We start from the raw sequence: 17385 nt of genomic DNA on the forward strand, positions 1-17385 counted from the left end.
GGCGGCGCCCCTGTGGGTCCAACCTTGGCGGGCGAGCCCCCCGCACCCTGTGCCTGCATTAGCCCCCTCGGGGGAACCCAGCGAGTTCCGAACCAGTGCACCTGCGCAGAACACAGGCTCCCAGGTCACACAAGGGCTGGGATTTGAAATTCTTCCCACTGGGGCCATCGGAGTGGCTGTCCGTGGTCTCCAGCACCCGGCCAAGCCCCCACATCTAAGGTGCTTCCCGGGGGCCGTGACCCTCTTCCCGGTGACCCCCCGCACCCGAAACAAGCACTGTGCACCCACCACAGAGGCTTGCAAAGAGCCTTTATTTATCTAGCGCAAAGTATACACTATCACAATCTTCTGTTACTCCTTTTACTAAAATAGTTCAAATCAATGTTTTTACCACACTATCAAAAGTTCTTTTTCTCTCCCCAAATCAAAGTGGTTCAGTGGAAGGTAGAAACGGGCACACCTAGAGCCAGGGAGGGGCTGGCCCCGGTTCTCACGGTGGTCACCCACCACAGGAAAACAGCATGGCTGACGGCCCGGGGCCGGGAACCAGACGTTCCAGCCCAATTCCAGAAAGCAGCACAAATACTTCTCCCCACAGTATGAAAAATATACACCTCTACCGCTCTGCAGTCATGCATTTAGCTTGTTTCTTAAAAAAAAAAAAAAAAAAAAAAAAATCAGTAGTATGTATTTTGTTTCCTCTCAAGTTTCCAAGAAAAAAAAAAAGGTCACTTTTTTCTCTTTAAACACTGATGTGTAGCTAATAACTTTTGGATAAAAACGTGCCACCCTAAAAAATGTGCTCAGCAGATTCTGATCCCAGGCTGGCCCTGGCCGCCTGGGGTGAGGCTGGAAGGGTGACATCCATCACAGTGGGAACTGAAGCCGCAGTAGATGTCACACTGGGCTTCAAGATCTGGAATCAGAGCGTATGAAACGTAAAGGGACCTTTATGAAAGGGCACCGGGCTGAGCGACACCTCGCCCCACCGTGTGCTGCTGCAGCTGAGGCTCCAGAGGGGAGGAGGCCCCCCATCCCCTACACACTCACTGGGGTGCTTGCTGGCCCGGCCCCTGGCCCACCCGGCCCGTGGGCTCCCACCGCACCCACCCACCGCCTGGCGCGTCCGGTCAGAGGCGCTGCTGGCTTTTTTCTGTTTTGTTTTGTTTTTGTTTTTTTGACAGCTTATTCTGTTAGATGACTGTCACAGGTACAGCTCTGCCCCAGAAAGCCACCCCGGGCAGTCGGCTCAGGAATGCGAGCAGCGGTGGGAAGGAGAGGTGGCACCTGGCCCTGCTGCCTCCATGGCACACAGGAGGGTCGGGGCAGAAGCGCTCCTGAGCCCCGGATGCGCCGCCGCAGGAGGGCCGGGGAGGCCGGGAAGGTCCCTTGGGAGCTGTTCCCTGGCTCAGTCTGCAGGAGACCCACAGATACCAGGAGCCCTTACTTATTGCTTAGGTTCAGCGGTGGCCGAGCCAACCTGATCCAGACATGACACACGGGCTCCCGGATGTGGCTTCCGCCCAAAACGGGACCCATCATCGCTCGGGCTGCTCTGGGGTTCTTTGGACTCCAAGATCCGGGGGGGCCTCCGCCGCTCCCCGCCAGCTCACTGCCCACTAGGGCAGGAACTGCCTGGTACATGACCAAGGGGGTTCCCCCAGCCTCAAATGCACACCCCTCGCGACAAGGAGCTCGCACCTGACCTGCTGGCAAGTCCCCTCCAGGAAGAGCCCAGAGCTCCCTCTAACACGCGGGACAAGCGGACATGCCTGTCGCCGTCACCAGCACCCACTTAGCACTCCCTGGCACAGTGAGGGCTGTGAGCCTTTCCCCTGAGAGCGTATGACCCAAGGGCGCCGACGGCCAACAGGTGGCGGCAACCACATGGTCCCGCTGGGACTCCAGGTGCAGGCTGGCCCCCCGCACCCCCCCGCCTGGCCCCCGTCCCTCACACGGGCCTGGACGAGGCCTGCCCACCGCAGAGGCGGCCCCCGGGCTCTGCAAGTGCTTGCGGCACGGAGCTGGGCACCACTGACAGCGGAGGAAGCCTGTGGGCCCCAGTGGCACCCACAGCACTAACGGTGACCTGCCCCACTTCCCAGCGTCCGGGAGCTCGTCCATAAGGCGCCACCGCTCACTGACCCTCTGGGCCTCACTCTCCTCACCAACTTCACTGTTCCTCTATCGCACTCTACAGTTTGTACACGGGCATCTACACCGCGGGTCTCGGATCCCGCGCCCTGCGAGGAGGGCCTGATGCTGTCCCTCCTCCAGTGGAGGACCCTGAGGCTCAGAGAGGAGAGGGGACAGCACCTATGAGGAGGCCGCAGGGTCCCCAGCTCCATCCGGCCCGGCCAACAGCGCCTCTGCAGCAGGTGGACCGTGTGGGCCCGCGTGCTGTGACCAAGCCGGTGGCCCCGGGGGGTGAGCTCGGCCCAAGGAGCCCGAGACCTCGTTCTCCCACCAGGCGGCCTGGAGAGGCCGAGCGCCCCGCTGAAGGTCACCCAGCCAGTCCCCGCCCCAGCCCACGCAGCTCCGGCCGCAGGGCCCCGGCTGGGGCCAGGCCCCGGGGGACACCAGAGGCCCAGCGTGCCCAGTGCTGCCCACACGTGGGCGGAGAGAGCGGGGCTCAGCCCGGAGACCCTCCACACCGCCTCCTACCTCCCGGGCCCACCGTGAGCCACGGGAACGGGATGCCTCAGGCACTGGGCAGGAGGCCCCAAGAGACAGGGCACAACTGCACTGGGTGGGGGGGCTGGTGCAGCGAGCGTGCGTGAGGCGCTGGGGGCAAGAGCCCCAAACCAAGCGGCAGCCTGCAGCAGGGAGCTGGGTACGGGGGTGCCAGAGGAAGGGCCCCGGAGCCTCCGCCAGCCACAGACCCCGAGCGCGTCCGCGCCGGCGACTCGGGACCCGGGGCCCAGCGAGGGGGCGTTCGGGCCGCGGCAGGGGGGCGAGGAGTGGCGCCCCCGCGTCGGTGCGCTGTCGGCGCTCTGTCCGGAGCGGGTGGCAGCGGGGGTGGAAGGCTTGGTGGGGCGCCCCTCGCCCAGGCCGCCCGGCGTCTCAGGGTGGCCTTCGGCCTCTGCCCGTGGGGCCGCTCCGCTCGGGGGACGGGGGCCCCCCGCGGGCTGCTGTGGTGGAGGTGGCCCGGCGGCCGCGCAGCGTCCTATGTACAACTCTCCACAGGGCGGCTCGGCCCGGGCGCCCCGCGGGGCCAGTCACGTCCCCGGACGAGCGGCCCTACAAAGGCCCCTTGAACTGGTTCCCAGACAGGTGCTGCCGGATGGAGGGCTTGGAGCTGGCCGCGTCCCCCAGCTTCCGCCAGACCACCTGTGGGCGAGGGCGAGGGCGAGGGCGGGTGAGCGCACATGGGCCTCGGGCTCTGCGGAATCAGCCGCGTCCCAGGGGCCGGGGATCGGGGGCCACGGGGGAGCTGGGGGGCTGGGGGCCGGGGGGCTGGGGGGCTGGGGGCCGGGGGCCGGGGGCGCAGGGGAGCTGGGGGGCCGGGGGCGCAGGCTCGGCCTGGCGGCTGTCCAGGGGCCTGGAGAGGCCGGGCCGTGGGTGTGCAGAGGCCCGACCCCGGGAGGCCCAGGACACAGAGATGACACAGAGATGTCAGGGCGCAGAGGTGACACACCCGGCCAGGCGGCTCGGGATGACGCTCCCCCGTCCTGGGCGGCCCCAGCCTTGCAGGCCCTCAGAGCAGAGGGCCCCCCGCCTCCCCTCCGGCCTGGGCACCACCCGTGTGGCCGGCAGCCAGCAGGGCCCACGGGACAGGACATGCGGGGTGAATGGGACCAGTCCTGGGGGGCCGGGGCGGTGCTCCGGGGACGGACAGGCCTGCGAAGGTCAGGGCCCCACTCTGGGGGAGGTGGGACGAGCAGTGGGTGAGGGCGGGACGGGGCTGCCCAGGCTCCAGGGCCTCCCCCGCGGGGACCCCCTGCCCGCCCTCCAGCCCCGCCCGCGAGGCGCCTCACGTTGCACATCTCTCGGACGATGGCCTTCTCCTTCTCACTCAGGTCCTCCTCACAGCTGTCCTGGAGCTGCCGGTCCAGGTTCTCGTGCACTTCCAGGACCTATGGGGACAGGCCGCAGGGTCAGCACGGGGAGGGGGCTGCACACGGAAGCCGAGGACCCTGAGCAGCCGAGTCCCCGCCAGGGTCCCTGCTTGTCCTCTGCCCCCGCCCCAGTGACACTACACAAGAGGAGCCGCACCCCTGCAGCACCACTGGGGGCACAGCTGGGGACGGGTCACCTGGGAGCAGGGAGGACAGGTGGACCCACTCGAACCCAGGGTCCCCGGCTCAGATGAACGGACACAAGGACAGCACCCACTTGGCCATGTGGGATGAGTGTGCGTGTCCCGGTCACTGCCCGCACGGGCACAAGGATGCTGTGTTGGTGCAGATGGGCATGCACACATGTGCGTGGGGGGAGGGGGGGCACGGCCCGCGGCAGACGTGGGCGGGGTGAGCCAGCTCCCCAGATGCCAGGCAGGGGTCTGGGAGACCTGGGAGACGGGAGCTTCAGTCCTACCCCTGCCCTGCCCGCCCCGCCCCCACCCCAGCCCAGGTATCAGCTTCCTGTTTCTGCGATGGCAGACAGGTGTCACACCTGCTGCTGCCAACTGACCCCTCCGAGTCCCTCCCCAGCAAGGAGACCCGGGCCGTCGGGGCTGCTCCCCTCCCCCCAACAGACAGATGAGGGCCCCCACCCTGCCGCTCAGAGCAAATGCGGGGTCCCAGGTCCCCCCCCTGGCCCGGGGATCGGGGGGCCCCGAGGGAGCAGGAGCGGGGCGGATGGGCAGAGCCTGGCCCTCACCTTCATCGCGTGCACGACAGCCTCCGGCTTCTGTCCTGTGGAGTAGCCGGCGGAGGGGGGCGAGGACAGCTCAGGCACCGTGCAGGCTGGGCCCTGGGGAGGGACGGCGCATGTCTCAGCCAGCCCGGGCTGGCTCCAGGCGGCACCACAGGTGTGACCGGCAGCGCAGATGGGCCCGATCCCGAGGGCCAGCACCCACGCGGGAGGGCACGGGCCAGCGAGGCGGGAGAGGAGGCCGGGTGTGAGGCCCAGGCCAGGGCAGAGGACGGAAGGGCAGCCCCACGGATCCCACCCTGGCCCACAGGCTCCTCCCCGCAGCCCACCTGTGAGGTCTGCTACCTGTTTCCCCGAGAAGGTGAGGGCGGCTCAGGGAAGGGCAGGGGCTGGCACAGATCCCCCAGCCAACCCTGGGCAGCGGGGGCTGTCTCCGGAGCTGCCACCCTTTCCCCCAACACCAGGGGAGCGGGGCAAACTAGACTTCACCCCTACCCCAGGGACACTCTTGTAGCCCTGACCCCTGCCTCCCAGCCCTGAGCTTCCAGCCCCGTCTGGTCACCTGAGGGATGCCACCCCATTAAGCAAACACTAAAAAAATAATAATATAACACATAAAATAAATATTAAAAAATAGATAAAATCTCAAATAAATAAAATATTTATGTATTTTTAAAAGAGAGAGAGAAGAGAGCACAAGCAGGGAAGGGGGAGAGGAGGGGCCAAGGGAGAGGGAGAAACAGGCTCCCTGCTCCCTGCTGAGCAGAGCCCGATGCAGGACTCGATCCCAGGACCCTGAGATCATGACCTGAGCCAAAGGCAGATGCTTCACCACCTGAGCCACTCCAGGTGCCCCTCAGCAAATACCTTAAATGGCAACCAGGTGTCCAACTCCCCCCAGCCTGGGGAGCAGGGGACCAGGCCAGGTGAGGAAGGGATCTGGCCTTCTGGGGTCAGGCCCACCTACGTCAGGAGCTGCGTGTCTGCCCAGGGTCCCCAGCGTCTTTTCCACAAGGGCTACTGGCCCAGGTGGTGTGCCTCGGGCTGTAGGGGGGAGGCCCCATGGAAGGAGCACCCAGACCAGGACACAAGCATGGAGCTCCCCGGGGCCAACAGAAGCCAGAGGCCAGAAGGCACTGGGAGTGGGTCTCAGGGGAGCCAGCGAGTGCCCCAGCCAGCGTGTGCACGAGCAGCAGGGAAGGCCAGGGAGCTCGTCCCTCCTCTGAGTCGTGGTTTCTTTCCCAGTCACTGAACCCCAGTGACCAGGCCGACCTGGTGAGCTGGTTTACGGGGCCATCATCCTGGGATCCTGCCCTGCCAGGCCACGCTGTGTGGAGACCCTCAGAGCCCAGAACGTCCTGCCGTGGGCCAGCTCCTCTGCAGCCTCCCCATCTGCCGGCCCTGCCCGGACCTTTCCCTGGCTCCACGCAGAGGATGGGGCCCCTAGCGTTGGGGGCCAGGAAAGCTGGGCTGGGGCCAGGCTCTGTGGGCTGTGACCTGAGGCAGGGCCCAACCCACTTTGTGTGTGCCTCAATTTCCTCATCTGGGGTCCTTGTGTCCCAGGCTGTGTGCAGAGCCCTGGCATCCAGTGGCTGTTTCCCGAACTGCAGCCCACGCTGCCTGGTTTCTGGGCCCAGGCCAGATCTGTCATGCGGGGAAAACCAGAAAAGGATCCAGGGATTCTGGAGAGGCAGGTGGAAGGCAGGTGCACGTCCTGAGGCCAAAGGCTGGCTCCCCAGGCAGAGGCCAGCAGGGGGCGACAGCCACACACGTTCAGCCCTGGGAGACACAGGTGCCCGGCCCTGGCACCTCTGGCCTCCTGTCCCATCTGTACCTGGGGTTCCCTGATCGGAGCTTCCCTTTGTTCCCTGATCTGGAGCAAAGGCAGGAAGGAAGCCAGGAGCGGCCAGGCCCGTCTTTCCCACCTCACCAGGCTGCCACGAGCCACGACGAAGCCCATGCTGCACGTGTTAACGCGTATAAGGAGTAAACGCCGTCGGGACGGGCACAGCTCCCCCCAGGGCCCCAACACGGCGGGAGGCTTCCCCCACGCCCACCCTGCTGAGTGCCTGCAACCCTCCAATGCTATGCTTCTCCATCCCCACTTGACAGATGAGGGTAGGATCACGGGCCCGACAGAAGGCCAAGGCCAAACCGCCGGTAAACAGCGGAGCTCAAACCCACTCTGGTTCCCGAGCTGGTGCCAAAAAGAGGGGAGGCCAGTGTGTACCCAAGAGAACCGAAGCCACACGTCCCCACCAAGACTCGTCCACAGGCAAAGCGGGCAAACAGCCCAGATGTCCAGCAACTGATAAGCGGATCAACAGCTGTGCTGCTTCCACACCACGGAAGATCGCCCAACAATGAAAAGGAACAAGGGGGCAGCCCGGGTGGCTCAGCGGTTTAGCGCCGCCTTCAGCCCAGGGTGTGATCCTGGAGACCCGGGATCAAGTCCCACGTCAGGCTCCCTGCATGGAGCCTGCTTCTCCCTCTGCCTGTGTCTCTGTCCCTCTCTCTCTCTCTCTGTCTCTCATGAATAAATAAAAATCTTAAAAAAAAAAAAAAAAAAAAAAAAGGAACAAGGCACTGACGCAGCGCAGACCAGCCTCCAAATCACGGCACCAAGCAGACGCGGCCACTCACGCAGGGTCGCATGTCATAGGATTCTGTTGCTAAGAAATGTCCAGAACAGGCAAATCTACGGAGGCACGAGCACATCTGTGTTTGCCCGGTGGAGGCTGGAAGAGTGGGGAGAGGTTGCTAACGGGTGCAGAGCTCCTATGTGGGGTAAGGAGATGTCCTATTGTGATAGTTACACAAATCTATAGACATGCGAAAAGCCAGTGAAGATCATCCTCAAAAATCAAGTCTACTGACCAAAAAAAAAAAAAAAAAAATAGGCAGGGAGACCAGTCTCCCCCAGGGACCTGTCAACAGCCCTGATCCTGCTCTCAGGGAGCTGGTGAATGCAGCCCCCTCCCCTGCCAGCTCCTTCCACAGGGCTCTGAATCCCAGATCCGGCTGGGCACCCCGGTGCCCTGTGCCCCACAGCCACCTGGGCCAGAGACCCTTGTGGGGGAGAAGCTGGGGGGCCCTGGGCAGACACTTAGCCCCCAACTCAAGTGGACAGGTAATGGGGAAAGTGGAGAGGGGCAGAGGGAGGGAGGCTGGGGACAGCCAGCCCGGCAAGGAGAGGGTGGCCCCACCCCACAGGGTCATCTCTTCCACCTCGGGACCCTCTGACATGTGCACTTCCTGCCCTCGCCCACCCTTGGCACCTGCAGGTAACTTTACAGAAGAAATGCCAGGGGTGGGAGAGCCTGTGCCCCAGAGAGTCCTCCCCATAAAGCCCTCACTCACCCTATGGACCCACGTGCCAGATGGGAGCCCCCCAGGGCCCACTGAGGGCTTGCTGCCCTGTGAACACCCCCACGAGGCCTGGCCTCCGAGCCTCCACCTCGGCCCCAGCAGCCTTCGCTGGCTGCAACTCGCAAAGGACACCCAACCCTCCCCATGCACCCCAGGGACCTGCCCCCCAGCTTTGGAGCTGGTTCATGCTGGCCCTGGCCGCTCGGCCCGGGGGTCTCGGTGCCAGCACCCAGGATGCACCCACTTCAGGGCCTACAGATAGATCCTGAGCTTCAGCACACAGCACCCGTAGCTGCTGGCCATCAGGGCTCCCGCGGAATGAACAGAGGGGACCAGCAGAGCGGGGGACTGAGGAGCCAACCCCCGCTGGGGCACCCCGGGCTTCTCGGGGCCCTCGGGCATGAAGCACGCGGAGCCTAGCTCCGCCACAGGCTCCTGGATGACTATTTGGATTATCTGCCGCTGGCAGCCCTGCCGCCTGGTCAGCCCCAGCAGCCGCATTCCTGGAGGTGTGCGAGCGCCCAGCCCCTGGCCGGCAGCCAGCAGGGCCCCAGCCTGCGCCGCCAGCACCAAGGCCCGGCGAGGCCTCACGGGCGGCCCGGGGTCGTCCTTGCCCACCGGGGCCGTGGGGAGAGTCCGGGCCACATCCCGCCGGGCGGAGTGACCGCAGGCCGGCTGGCTCCCGGCCGTGCCTGCGGGGCTTGCCCCTGCCCCGCAGCCCAGAGCGCCCAGGCAACGCTGCTGCCCCTGGGGGCGAAGCTCATCCACACGGCGCATGCGGGTCAGGTGCTTCACGGGCGGTCGTTTTAAGCAAGTTCACAGATCTGTGCAATCACCCCAAAGAGAAGCCCCGGCCCCATCAGCAATCCCCACTCCCCTCTGGCAGGCCCTTGACAACCACTAACTTGCAGCGTCCACCCGTGCATTCCAGACGTGTCACCCAGGACTGACAGACACAGCTACCCACAGGGAACGGTCCTGACCAGCCATCCGCATCCTGGGAGCTGGCCCCCCGACGCCGCCACCCCTCCCTTTCCCTTTCAGGGCAGCCCAGAGCCCAGGCCACCCTGGAGGACCCCGGTGACAACCAGCATACAGTGCAAACTTGGGCTGCTCCCGGACCCTCTCTTGCAAAGCCTGGGTGGTGTAAATGCGCTGCACACACATGTACACCACAGCCGCACCCCAAGCTCCGCCCGGGCAGCCTTCCCCACCCACGGGGTGAGGAGTAACAGGTGCACTCGCGTGGCCTCCAGACCCTGCCCCTCAGTGTCACATCACGCTGGTTGGCCTCCACCTCTAACCACCTCCCCGGGCCCACACAAGGCTCCAGGAGCCCAGAGCGCACACCCCTCCCTGGCAGCGGGGGAGTGAGGAGGGCCACCCTGCTGAGCCCAGGCTCTGACCCAGCGCCCTCGCCTGACCTGGAAGCTGCTCAGGCGGGAGAGGAGAGTCCCAGCTCAGCCGCAGACCATCCACTGGCCTGGGCGGGTCACTAGGCGGCTGAGCCTCACCCCTGCGCCGGGACGTGGACCAAGGATTCTGGAGGCCCGGGGTCCGCGTGTGAGCAGCGCGGCTCTCGGGGAGGCACTTACGTTCTGCAGGGACTCCTGGTAGGAGGGTGGTAGGCTCGCCAGCTGGGACTCCGAGTGGTACGGGGAGAAGCCTTTCCGCAGAGTCCGGAACTCTCCAGAGCCTGCCTGCTACAGGGGGAGGGGGACAGGTTAGAGATGAGCAGCTGTGCTGAGGGGGCCAAGGACCGAGCCCTGTCCTGCTCCTGCCCGGCAGCCCCCCAGCCCCCTCCTCGGCAGTGGGCCGCACCCTCCCTCCCCTCTCCCTGCTCCATAGGTCCTCAAGCCACCACGTGTTGATGCCACGAGGCCGGGGGGCTTCGTTTTGCTCCCCAGTGCATGCTCTATCAACCTTGAACCGAATAAATGAGTATGTGGCACCCCCACCCCCTGCCCTCCTTCCTCTGCTCCAGCATCCTGCACTTGGGCTCCTCTTGCCTGGTTTCTCCAGCCCCTGGGGTCCTCCTGCCTCCCACGGGGGAGCCTATCCCTGTGCTCTGCTCAGGCCATCAGGCAGGGGCTCCCAAACGCACCCGAAAGGGTGCTTCTCACCCTTCTGTGTACACAGGACCGGTGCCTGCTTAGGAAGGAGGGAGGGAATGAATGAACAAACAAATGAACGATTGGACAAATATTTGGCCTTAGGTGATTTCCCTCAGAGCAAAGCAAATGCCCCCCAAAGGCTGGAGCTGGGGGCTGCGATCCACAGGAGGGACCCAGGGGGCACACTCAGTCCAACACAGGCCCTCTGAGAAGAAGCCGTGGCCTACTAGGCCCCCTGCATCACTAAGAGCCGGGGGTGGGGGGGGCAGGGGGTGGTTGTGGCCCAGACAGCCTTTTCTACTCCCAAGGAACTGAGAGCATGCTGTTGGCCGGATAAAACACAGCAGAACGTCCTGGAAGTCCCCAAACAAAGCCCGGAGGGCAGGGGTAAGGTGAGCAGGACGCTCACCTGCACACCGGCCCCCTTCTGCTGGTCCGGGAGGGACCCGCACGCAGCCCGCTCCCCTCCTGCCAACCGTTGGACCCAGCCCCCACTTGTCATGGGTCTCCAACCTCGCCGACTCCCTGCTTTCTGCTCTCTCATCCCCACCAGACCCCCGCTGTCAGAGGCCGGTGCAGGGGGCGCACAGTGGCGCCCTGTCGGTGTCTGTGGCACTGGAGTAAAAACTCAAGTAAGGCAGGTGCCCCGTGGAGGCTGCCAGAGCAAACATCCGGGCACTCACTCACCCGACCACCACCCCGCACCCAGCACCCCGGCCAGAGCACAGAACTGCTCCCATGGCCCCCAGGAGGGCCTGTGTACACACGAAGTCTACCAGGAGGCACTGAGGGGAGAGAGTGGGGGCCCACCCTCCCATGGCGGCCCCTGAAGTGTGGCAGGCTGTCCCCAGGAACCCCTGTGACTGCCACACCCCGACTGTGGCCAACCCTTAACCAGAGCCATGTTAACAATCCTCCCGGGCCCAGCCAGAGGTCCCATCTGGTGGAGCCCTCCTGTCCCCAGGCACCAAAAGGCCACAGTGGCCGCCCCCTCCCTGCATCAGAGCACCTGTGCCTCCCTGACTCGCCCAGCGTGGGCAGGGGCGTCAACCCAGCATCACTCAACGGCAAAAATCCCAGCCAACTATTTTCCCGGCCAGGTGTCTGTGACAGTTATAAACTCCTCTCCAGGAGAGAGTGCATCCTAAACCCCATCACACTGAGCACCTAGAGCCAGAGCCCTGGCCCGGCCCTCCGACCCCATTCCGCTGGAGCATCCCCACCTGCCTTGCCAGGCTGGCATAAGGGACCAGGTGTAAGGCTCAGCCCAGCTCACACACGCTGACATTTATTTGGCCACGTGGTCAGGGATGCGAGGCACCGCTCTCTCCTGCCAGCCTCTGGGACCAGGACAGCTGGACACCACCCTGCCCTTCCCCACACCGTCTAGATCCTCCTCTGGGCCAAGTCTCACCTCCTCCATAGCTCCGCTGGCCCCGGACCAAATGGGTTCAGAAACAACTCATGTGTTGTTATTGACAACACTGGTTTGTGTTGCCTTAACCCCCCCACTGATAATTTCCTTGGGAGGACATGTGTATATGGGGGGGGGGGGGTAATTAGGTGTGCAATTCCCACCTCCGCCTTTAGTGATCATCTATAAATATTTGCACGTCCACAGAACTTTATTAGCGACCCACAAAGCTGGCGGGAAAAGTGCACAGTCTCTCATTAGGGGCGATGTGACTAATGATGCATCAAAATGAGAGGCCATAATTGCACTTAAATCCAAATTAAAAATCCTGAGATTTGCCTGTCGGCGCCCTAGAAGAATGAAATCCCTAGGTTTTCATCGCTGGGGGAGAAGTGGAGCTGAAACGGCCTGCTGGGGTGGCCGGGCCTGCACCTGCGGGGAGTGTGCTGCTCAGGAAGGTTCGGGAAGTGGGCAGAGGACATCTGCCCCATCCGTGATCCCAAACGTAGGTCCCCCAGGACACAGGGACGAAGGACCTGCCTGCCACACAGAGTGGGCACGATGCCTGTGTCCTTAGAAGCAAAAGAAACACCAAGTGCAGATACAGACTTGCCCCTTCCAGCCGGGAGGGGAGACCCAAGAGGCCGCAGAGGTACAGAGTCCACTTAAGGGCACAGAGCCTCTGTCCAGGGCTGTCACCGCATCCGAGCCGCCGTGCACTCGGGCTGCCCCGGCCTCTCTGGGCCCCCAAGGTCCTGCAGCAAGCTCCCAGCCATCACCTTCCAGGGCACTCCTGGGGAGCACCATCAGAGGAGCACAGAAGTGCCACAGCAGGATGCATTGGGAGGAACCCCACACCTGCCCACCTGGGGCTCCTTGTCTGGGCAGCAGCTGTGGGTGGGCTCCCTCCAGGCGGCTGCGCTCACCCCTCCTCCTTGCTCCCAAAGGGCCCTGGTCCCCGAGGGACCGTGTGCCACAGAAGCATCTCCTGTGCGCACCTGACAGGGAGGCAGCATCTGACAGGTGAGGCGGGACGGCCATGGGGGCCCAGGGGTGAGCACTGACATAGGGGCATCCGGAGACCCCTCGGGCCGCCGGACACAGGCAGTGAGAGCTGAGCGAGGAGGGCCTGCGTGGAGCGTCCTGGGAGGCCGGGGTCTCCGGCTCCTCTGCTATTATTTGGCAAAGCTGCACATTAATGCCAGCTCGGAGAGGGCAGGACCAGGGCACCCTGGGTGTGGTGGTCAGCTCCCAGGAAGGGACAGGAGGGCGCTGGCGGGGGAACCCCCAGGAGACAGGACAGCACACAGCACTCAAAGCAGCCCCCACCCCAAACACCACAGCAAACACGTCCCGCCAGGAGGCTCTACCTGAAGCCAGCTTCTTGGGCGGCCGTAGGGGCGGGGCAGCTGGAAGGGAAGAGGAGTGGTGTCACCCAGCAAAAGCCACCCACCTCCCCCCTCTCCTGGACCCATTAGCCCAAAGCTGCCGGACCTCGGCTGGGCCGGGATGGGCACCTCCAGAGTTCTCACATTCTTAGAAACCCCCATGTCTACAAGGACTGACCGGGCACCCCACAGCCCTGACACTGGCCCAGAGGTGCTGCAAGATCGCAGCACGCCAGCTGGGACGGGGGGAAAGGTGACCTGCGAGGCTGCTCACAAGGGCATACTGCTCCTACCTACCACCCAGACTTACTTTCTCTCATTTCCCCTTTAATTTTCAGAGAACTCATTTGCAGGCCATTAAGAAGCAAGCGGCGGCTGCTGCGTGGCCGGGGGCCCAGAGGGTTCCTCCTAATTAGTGCTCAGAGCAGGCTGCGGAGGTTCCATGCGCGGCTAATGTGTGGCTAATGTGACTTCTCTGCAGCTGGCACCGCATCCCTGCGCCCCATGCAATTTCAGGCTCTGAATCCCAGTTTTCAAACATGGGGGGTGTGGACTGCCCAGGACCACGTGGCCTGCAGTGGCCATCGCCCCTTCACCGGTCCCAGGAACAACCCGGTACTTGTTCCAATAAGGTGAGTGAGCGACAAGGCATGGGACCCCTGTAGGAGGAGCTGGGAGGCTTGTGGGGACTTGGGGGCGGGGGGGTAGTGGTGCACAGACTTGCAAGATCTAAGTCCCACCCGGGCTGGGTGCGTCTGAGCAACTCAACTTTCCAGGGCTCTGGTGCTTGCGGTCAAGAAGGCCACCCGCTGCCGGGTAGCCCACGACTCCTATGGCCGGCCAGCCCCGCTCCTCGGTGCCTTGAGGGATCTGCCCTTCAGATGAGAAGACTGGGGCGCAGGCAGGTGAAGCCCCCCGCTCAGTGCCACCAGGTGGTAAGCAGCACTTTGGCCATTCGAACCAGGCCCTGTGGCTCTAGAGTCCCGGGCCTGGCTGTGGCTGTCACCCAGCAAGTGGCTCACAGCGGACCGTGACGCGGCCCCGGGGACAAAGGGGACGGAGGTGGAATGCCTGGTCTCTTTCTGCCCACGTTGCTAGCCTGACCATCTGCTCGGATGCTGGAAAGAAGAGGTTTCCTCCCCGGCCGAGGGAGAGGCTGCACCGGCTCTAAGGTTCTGCTAACGAAGTAGCTGAAGCCCTCCAGAGATCCAGAGGCCACGCCACGCACAACGCGGGGGGCAGGATGTGACCACCAAGCCTAGACGCCAGACAGGCAGAGCAGGGACGGCTCCGAGCCGTCAACCGGCGACACGTCACGGAGAACACGGGCGCAGGAGTACAGGAGGCTTCTCTGGAGGGCTTGGCCCAGCGAACCAGCCGCTCAGGATGACGCACCCGGCTCAGGGGCTCAGACCACAGAACTGAGGTCTCAGCACGGGCTTAGATGGCAGCAGACTGTCCCCCCGACCCCCGCCATGGCACACGCTGTAGTGGGCACCACCGTCACCCGCGTCCTGCATGTAAGGAAACCGAGGCACCAGGACTGAGGGCCTTTTGCTTAAAGCCACACGATGGGTGAGCGCTGGAGCATGGGGTCACTTGAACTCCGCTTCTCCTCCAGAGCCCAAACCCACTTCCCTGCACCCTCAGGCCGGTAACACCACTGCTGTAGGTTGGACTTGGGCCTCTCGGTTCCTGTGTGCACCCCACGGCCCCCGGAACCACGACACAAGGCATCTCTGTCGAAGCCACCCGGTGTGTGCTGCGTCACAGCAGCCCTAGCACATCCTCCTCCACCCGGGCCCTGCCTGTCGCGACCCCCTGCACTCGGCGTCGATCCTAGGGTCACTTCCAACCCACATGTGTTCGAGCTGACCCTGCGTGGCTGGCACAGGGGTGGAGGAGGGGGGCGGGCCCGCTCGGCTGCCCACTGGCCCCACCAGAGACGGGCCCAGGGGCTTCTCGCTCTTTCATAAAGCCGGCTCCTGGGCCAACGCGGAGGCTTCACGCATCAGCCCAGCAGGGGAGTGAACCCACGGAACCCAGGGCCAGGCCCCAACGCAGCCCGCCGGGCGCAGCATCCCCGGGGAAAAGGATAACGTGCGCGGGGCGCTCGCCATGAATCATCACAGAACACGCAGCTGTGTTGATGAAATGGTAAAGCCGACGCGAGAAAGAAAATACGAACTGCAATATAGTAATTTAGTTCTGTGAACACTCGGGCACATTTGTAATGAAAGCTATTTTGGAGTTAAATAGAGGCCGGAAGGGGAGAGGAAGGGAGGGGGGCCGTGGGAAGCGGGGGCCGCAGAGGCTCTCGGCCCTCCGGCCCGAACCCCGAAGCCGCGTCCCCTGAAGGTGGCTCGAAGAGGAACCCTGCTCTCGCCCGCTCTTCCCCAAAAAGCAGGTGCTTCCCACCTTTTTTTTTTTTTTTTTTGGGAAGACCTGGAGGTTCCCGTGCAATCTGAATTCAGTGACAAGACTTAAGTGGCCGAATCATAAAGCCCAACAAGCCAGGGCCCAGGCGGCCCAGGCCGGGATCCCACCCCCAGCGGGAATCTCTCCCTCCCTGAGATTCCCAAACACGGTCACCCAAAGATGACCACGACCGCACGGTCACTGCCTTGTGAGGTAAGCAGCTCTGCCCCAGGTACGCAGCACTTCTTTATTCTGGGCAAGAGCCAGCCTCCCCTAGGCCTAGGACTCTGGCTGGGAGCGGGGGCGGCCAGGGGTTCCCCAAGATGGATCCATCTAGTCCAGCTGTGCAAACACTGGAGAGGCAGATGTGACCCCTCAGAACCAGCAGCCTAGTCCCTGGCAGCTGAGTGTCCAGCAGGTGTGGGGGCCGGGCTCCCCAAGGGCAGATCACGACAACCTAGCCACTCACAGGGCTGGGAGTTCACACGAAGTGCCGAGCCCTGCCCGGGGGTGGTTGGGGAGGCTGCCGGCAAGAGGCCAGGCCCCAGCTAGAGGCCAGGAGGAAGAAGATGTAGTAAACCTCCTCTCCCCTGCACTCCCCTAGAACAGGGCCAGTGCTGTCATCGTGGGCCTAGCTCCCACCTCCGCCACCCTGCGGCAGCCCCCTGCACACGTGAGTCCTGGAGCTGGGACGAGGAGGGGGTCAGGCCTGGGCCCGGTCACCCCCGCGCCCCTAGGACCATCAGCCACACACTGAGTGCGTGAGTGCCCATGTTTCAGGTGAGCAAACAGAGAGGTGCCATCTGAGCTGCCCCAGGAATCCAAAAGCAAGGGAGCTGTGAGTTGCCACCAGGAAGCGGAGAGCAGGCCGGGGTGGGAGCGGCTCTCAGTCTGTCTGTCTCATCTCTCCTGCGTGGCTCGGAACAGCAGCGCCCTCCTCTGCAGCCAGCACCGCCAACGCACCCTCAAGGCCAAGCTCTGGTGGCAGCAGGTGGCAGGGGCAGCAGGAGCCCCATCCACGACCCTGGAGACATTCCCCCAACGCCAACGGCTCCTGGGTGCTCCTGCTGACTGCGGGTTGAGGGCCCACCCTCCCGCGGCAACAACAGGCAAAGGCCCACAACGCACCGGGGGTGGGCCAAGGCCCCGGCACCCCATGGCTGCCCCCTTCTTGGGACGCTGGCTGTGGCCCCCACACCTGCTCACTGGGAGACCCCGGGCAAGAGCTCAGTCTGCCCACCAGCAGCGTCCCCGCGGAGGAAGAGATAAAGAGATAGGGAAGGGCCCTGGGTGTCCGGTCCCCCAGGGCACACACGAGCCCATGCAACTACCACCACCACTGCAGCTTGGCTTCACGGGGCTTTGTTCGTTCAGGGAGAAAGAAAATTTCTACCAGAGAAATAAGCCACTTGGAGCCCTTCGTGCCAGATGCTGAGCCCCCATGCTGACGCCCGCTACCAGCCAAAAGCTGGGTAAAAACCTTGATCTTGTCCCTACATCCCAATCTAACCGCCTGCAGCCCCAGCCTGGATCCCAGGGAGGGTCTGCATCCTCCATCGAATGGAGATCTTTGCCCAGCAAGCCTGGTCCTGCGGCTGCCTCCGGGCCAAGGCCCCAGATCTGACCCCCGGGAGCAGGTCAGAGCAGGCTCGGGAACAGGGGGCTGGGCAGAGCCACCCACCGCCCAGATAGCTGCCGTCCCCGAGGCCCAGACACAGGGCCCCTGACCACCACCCACGCTGTACATGTGGGCCCGGGGCCGGCGGATGCAGCTATGGGGGCCCCCGGGGAGGAAGGAGTAGAAGGGCCACTCCTCCACGGCCTGAGCATGTGCACATCTCCCCCAAGTCCACAGCCAGGTCCACGA

The 17385-nt window shown here is 64.0% G+C and overlaps 1 protein-coding gene across 1 annotated transcript in view; it reads right to left on the reverse strand.

Moving 5' to 3' along the window:
- Positions 1-292: 292 nt before the first annotated feature.
- CCDC85C (coiled-coil domain containing 85C) overlaps positions 293-17385 on the reverse strand; it is a 77288-nt gene continuing 60195 nt past the window's right edge. The window contains exons 3-6 of the mRNA XM_077910570.1: positions 9780-9887; positions 4822-4914; positions 3978-4076; positions 293-3330 (exon numbers count right to left, since the gene is read on the reverse strand). Of these exons, the coding sequence (XP_077766696.1) occupies positions 3241-3330; positions 3978-4076; positions 4822-4914; positions 9780-9887 (390 nt within the window). The 3' untranslated portion in view covers positions 293-3240. The remainder of the gene's footprint in view (positions 3331-3977; positions 4077-4821; positions 4915-9779; positions 9888-17385) is intronic.

This window comes from Canis aureus, chromosome 9 (assembly GCF_053574225.1).
Source record: "Canis aureus isolate CA01 chromosome 9, VMU_Caureus_v.1.0, whole genome shotgun sequence".
Lineage (NCBI taxonomy): Eukaryota > Metazoa > Chordata > Mammalia > Carnivora > Canidae > Canis > Canis aureus.